A 5,500-nucleotide genomic window follows, 5' to 3' on the forward strand; every position below is an offset into this window, starting at 1 on the left:
TTCATGTGTTTCTCATTCACACCTGCTGTACATAGGATAAAGAAGGGGAACGAGAGCACTTCTGTGTGTAAATCTTTCATGGTTTCTGATTTTAGCTCTTCAGCTCAAGTCAAATATAGACATAAATTCATTCCTTTATGACGTAACGTGTTTGAACGTTTCTCGTTCTGGAAACAAAATGTCCATATCTCCATGTTGTTGTCTGTCCATCGTGCTCCTCTATCCATCGCGGTGGATATCGATCCACCAGCCTTGAGACTTAAGTCTTTCCTCACCACTGATGGAATCACACTGCCCCACAATCAAGTTAGAGAAACCATTTTATGGGAAATGTCTGTGTTATTTCATTACGGTTCTTTGCACTCCTTGTAGACCTCCTGACAGTTTTCCTCCTGTATTTTCTCGTTACATAACACATCGGGATAAAAGACAAAAGGAACTGCATCAGAATAATTGGGCTGATACAAAACACTGTGCCTAAAATGTTTTCAAATGGATAAAGATCAGACGCTTTTCAAATAGTTTTTATGCTCAAGAAATTATAAAATAACGAGTTAGATTTTCAAACACAAAAAGGGACATTTATTGATCAGCTGGATATCGGCAATACATCTAGATTGTCTATGATATGAAGATGTGCACAGATATTTTTCTTATCTCAGAGTATTTGTTTTCATACTGAGAGAAGAACCCTGCTCTCTAAGACAGTTGTTCCAAACTGTTTGTGATTGGAGTGGTTCAACAAAAATAGCAAGTATGATTTCACTGATGCACAGCTGATGTCCATGAAGAGTTAAGGTGATATATCTACTGATCGTGCTATACCCCACAAGCATGTGCTTCTTTCTAAGTGTGCTCCCACTAACAACGTCGTTATGTCCGGTCCATGTCGGAAATGATGCCGACACCTGAGGAGCAGGTGAGTTGCTGTTGTTGCCACAGTCCTGTCATGGAGGAGATTCCACGCACTGAGCCAGTAGTGACTGAGGCAACTCGAACAACGTCACAGCGGTACTCCGTCTGACAGGTCCGAATGTGTTGAGCCAAAGCTGTTGATGAAGCTGAGCTCTGTGGAGATGGGATCTGGAGAAACGGGGTTTGCGGGCTCCTTGTTCACCTGTGGAAAATACATGTTCATAAAGTAGAAAGAATATCTGCAGAAATCACTGAAAAGCACTGAAATATGTTTGAAAACATTTACACTGTTATTGTGGAAGTGTCTACTAAAAGGGAGCCATATTTTTGTGGTCACATTGTATGAGTGGATGGTTTCTGCAGGGATTTAATGGATAAGTTAGAGGCTGACACAGATTCCTGACACAACATGAACTTTCTTAAAGTAAAGGAGGCACAGACAACTAAGCTTCCATCTATTCTAAAACATATTTCTAAAATATATCGTAGACTATGTTTGTTGATTTTTTTTTCAAGGTCTAATGACACTACTCATACAGTCAAAACAACCTTAGACACAGACAAGCCCTGAAGTGTTAAATTTGTCTGTGTTTCTAAAAGGCTGTTCAATAGTAGATTTAAAATAAACATCAACACCTATGCAATATATCTGATATACAGTATTTATGCCACAGGAATTTAAACATATTTTATATGTGCCCTCCACATCTTTAAGGGACCAAATATAATTGGACAATTGGCTGCTCAGCTGTTGTACGGCCGGTTGTGTGTTGTTTCCCCATTATTGTATTTACAACGAGCAGAAAAAAGTTATCGTTTAAGTATTCTGGATTCCAGAGAACTCAACTCTTATTATGAAGTACAAAGATCGATTACTACCAGTGAAGCAGAATTGTAGGTCTCATATATTGCATGTTTAAGTATTGCAGTGTGAAACTGCTATTTCGTCTCAAACAGACAACACAATGTTCTGATCTGCCTCAACATTTAACCATTTTTATGTTGGATAAATGTTTTGCTGTTGAAGTGGTACTTAACTCTCGACTCAACTTAAAACTAAAGGGTGCATTATCGAACAATGATTGAGATAAGTTGTGCAACTCACTTCATCGAACTTTCTCTCGCTATAGACTTCATTCTTGTCGATAAATGTGAGCATGATCCAGTCACAGATAATGGTGCACTAGAGGGGAAATGAAAAGGATAAGACAGTTTGTGGTCCATAGAGCATTAGATCTTCACTTCAGAGTCTGAAAATAATGGGGGTTTTTTTTTCAAAAAGATAGAGCTATTACTCACAATCCCAACAGATGTCATAGCAGTCACGGTGCTGATGATGGTTGGAATAGGACTAAATTTGCCAGCCTGCAGAGAAATGACATGCAGCGATGTAATGATAGTCACCACATTAGGGAGGAAATGTGTTGCAGAGATGCTGAAGGATCCTCTTACATGTCCATGAACTATAATATCTAGACGGATGCCGAAGGCCTTGATCAGTGTTCGAGACTCGACTCCATTCTTATTATAATATTTGGCATACCTGGGTAGTCAGACATAAATCTCATAATCAAAAACTGTTACCAAAAGCCAAAGTGAACATCACACTTACAGAAATAAAGAAGGAGGAAACAGTGATAACCTGTAATAGTAACCGGAGCTGGCCTGATCCTTTCGCAGGTCAAGACGACGAAATGAATATGTGGGATTACAGTGTGAAGGGTCCAGATCCAGGTTGCAGTTCCAGTTGATGAAAACTCCAATCACACCTCCCTGAACAGACAGCATGTCAGTATCTAAAGCACAGCTCTGGAGTATTCAAAGTGTAAAACAAGTGGGTTTGTAAAACAAACCCATGTGAGGAATAAAAACTGATTGAGGAAACACCATATTTATGAACTGAATCCAGAAGACAACAAATATTAAAATGCATTAAGAATTTCACAGCCAAGAACTTGGGAAACATGAAACAAACGTGCCGTGGTCGAACACAGAGTCACTGTAACTTAAGTAAAGGAGAGGCAGAGTGTGCTGATCTGTATAAACTGGATGAAATGCTGAAAAAGAAATGATAAAGCCTTTTAAAGAAAGGCTGAAGCAAGCCTTCATTGGCATCATGTGTAAGTCTATAGCGTATCATTAACATATGATAACATTTGAGAGGATAATCAACATATAACATCCGTGAGTCTCAATGAACTTAGAAATAAATCTGGACGGCATCATGTTGCAAGATCAAGCAGAAATCAATTAAGACTTTAAGACCTACTTTAAGTGTGCATAGGGCACAACGTTATACTGTTGTAGGAAGCAAAATGTGCTCATTTTGAAATAATGTATTTTTCTCTCCTTAACAGCTGTTTCTATTTTAGTTTTATCTCTGTTAAATTGAAGAGAAAAAAACCAACTCATACTCACAGTCTGGCAGAGCTCACTAAAATTCTCCCTGGCTTGCTTTGCAATGTATCCCAGGCGAAAGTTTGGACAGTATGGCTCCGTCTCTTCATCGTATTGACACTTACTAAGGAATTTTTGCATGGTACGCTTGTTTAAGGCATCCTTAATATTTCCCCTGCCGAACACAAAAGCACAATATCGTCATCAGTATCTGAGCGTGACGGTAACAGAAGCATTGTCTTCTACTGTACCTCAGCACTTTAAATTTGGGGAAGTGGATGGAGTTCCTGATGAATATGGTGAAGTTGATGGCTTCCACTAATGCAGGTTCTCTGTTGAAAGCAACAAATGATCAGCGGTCCCTTAAGTGACCTCGGTTTTAGCAGCTGATGTCATTAAAATGCTGTTTGGCTGGTTTGACCTCCATTATGTCCCCAGATGCTTCAGCTTCCTCCCACAGTTCGAAACTCTTTTGTATTTTAATGTTTTCATATTCACCCTTCATATTTTTCATTTGCTAGATGGATGAAAATGTTTTTTAATATCAGAACTTGAAGTTGATATTTGATGAAAGAATCTTCCTGTTATGATAGAATCTGAACAAGTCTATATTTGTATCAATTACCTGATCTCTCTATGAGGTAATACATCTGTCTTTCTGTTTTTAAATTGTTTAAAAATAATGTATTTTTCACTTTTGTCACCTGGGTTGTTTATATATTGTTGAGTCTTAAGATATTTTGAGGCTAATCATTAGTTTGACCATTTCTGGTTTATAGCATAATCAAATTGAACCTGACTCAAACGTGATCAATGAAACCAGGAGATTATGTATCTCTGGTCTTACCGTACAACAGCATGGTCCTCAACGGGACACCAGGTTTGGACCTCGCAGGTTTTGAAGGTGTGGTTGTAGTACTGGACACATTTGCCAGTCCTTCTGCCTGTGAGGGATAAAGAGTTTAAAATGGGGAAACGTGGCTTCAAACAAAAAAATGAACCCTTAATTGAGATTATTTTGGAAGTGATGACAGGACCATGGCCGTCGAAGTCAACCTCCCCTTCCACACAGTCAGAGTCTTTTGTGCAGTTGGCTTTGGCAACTTTGAAATACTGAAGTGAAAAAAGACAGATGTTCAGTGAAGAGAGGATAAATGAGTCCGTAACTGTTACATCTGTTGTTTTTAATGCAGTAACTTTAGTTAACCCCCTCACCTCAGCACAGGTACCCTGTTGTTGATTATAGGTGAATTCACGTCTCAAAATTGTACTGATTACATCCCCACCCTAAAAGAGAAATCATGCCATTGGTTACCTGAGCATCAGGAAAAACTCACAGATACTTTGTAATTCTACATTATTTTTCTCAGCTCACCTCTGGGGGTCGAGCATACTCAACAGTGTCCAAGATTTCATCCCCTCGAACTGCTGTGCCTTTCATGAGAGTGTAAACAGAGCTCTCTGGACGGTTTTCACTCTCTTGGTAGGCTTTCTGACTGATAAAGACGTACCTTCAGGAGAATAACAGATAAACGGAAGAAAAAAACAGAAGAATCAAGCAACTCCAGGACAGCTCTGCCATCTGGACTGTCCAAGAAAATGAGATGATGTAAGACACCGGATTTTAGGAATAAATTATGATGTGAATACGTTCAGAGAAACAAACTCTTAATATGTAAAAACTACTTCTCATTGAAAAAACAGCAAGGATCCGTCATACTTCTTGTCATACATTTTTTTTTCAGTCAATTATATTGTGTTTTTATCTAATTGCAGTTAGGATTCAATTCCACCAATAGTCGTTCCATCAATTAAAGATTATACAGAGAATATTGTATTAAAACTGGAGACACTGTTTGCATGCAAACACGAAGCTTACCAGATGAAATAGGTGATTACCAGAAACTGAACAGCTCTGTAAATTAGTCCAAGCGTCCTGTTCTTCACCACCATCACTTTGGGGGTCTCATAGTCCCAGAAACCATGAAAATATTCCTTTATGAGGCCACTAAACCCCATGACAATGTTTTGAAAAACTTCACACATATCTGCAGATTATTTTAAAGACTATTTTGTCTAGAATGCGTTTTCTCTCCCTACTTTCATGTTTTTCTTATTCTTCCCTCTATACACTGTCTGACCCTGGCAGCATCTGCCTGCATCTCACTCCAGCAGCCTTTTCATCAGC

At 38.7% G+C, this 5,500-nt stretch overlaps 1 protein-coding gene across 1 annotated transcript; it reads right to left on the reverse strand.

Moving 5' to 3' along the window:
* Nucleotides 1-556: 556 nt before the first annotated feature.
* Nucleotides 557-5,500, reverse strand: p2rx2 (purinergic receptor P2X, ligand-gated ion channel, 2). Its single transcript, XM_080467180.1, has 11 exons — nucleotides 5,192-5,500; nucleotides 4,688-4,823; nucleotides 4,528-4,599; nucleotides 4,160-4,425; nucleotides 3,564-3,644; nucleotides 3,334-3,487; nucleotides 2,558-2,688; nucleotides 2,368-2,458; nucleotides 2,215-2,280; nucleotides 2,021-2,098; nucleotides 557-1,117 (listed from the first exon to the last, which is right to left on the reverse strand). Exons 1-11 carry the CDS (start codon nucleotides 5,356-5,358, stop codon nucleotides 1,004-1,006), a joined length of 1,356 nt encoding a protein of 451 aa, XP_080323306.1. The 5' UTR covers nucleotides 5,359-5,500; the 3' UTR covers nucleotides 557-1,003.

Source organism: Lipophrys pholis, assembly GCF_963383615.2.
Source record: "Lipophrys pholis genome assembly, chromosome: 7".
Lineage (NCBI taxonomy): Eukaryota > Metazoa > Chordata > Actinopteri > Blenniiformes > Blenniidae > Lipophrys > Lipophrys pholis.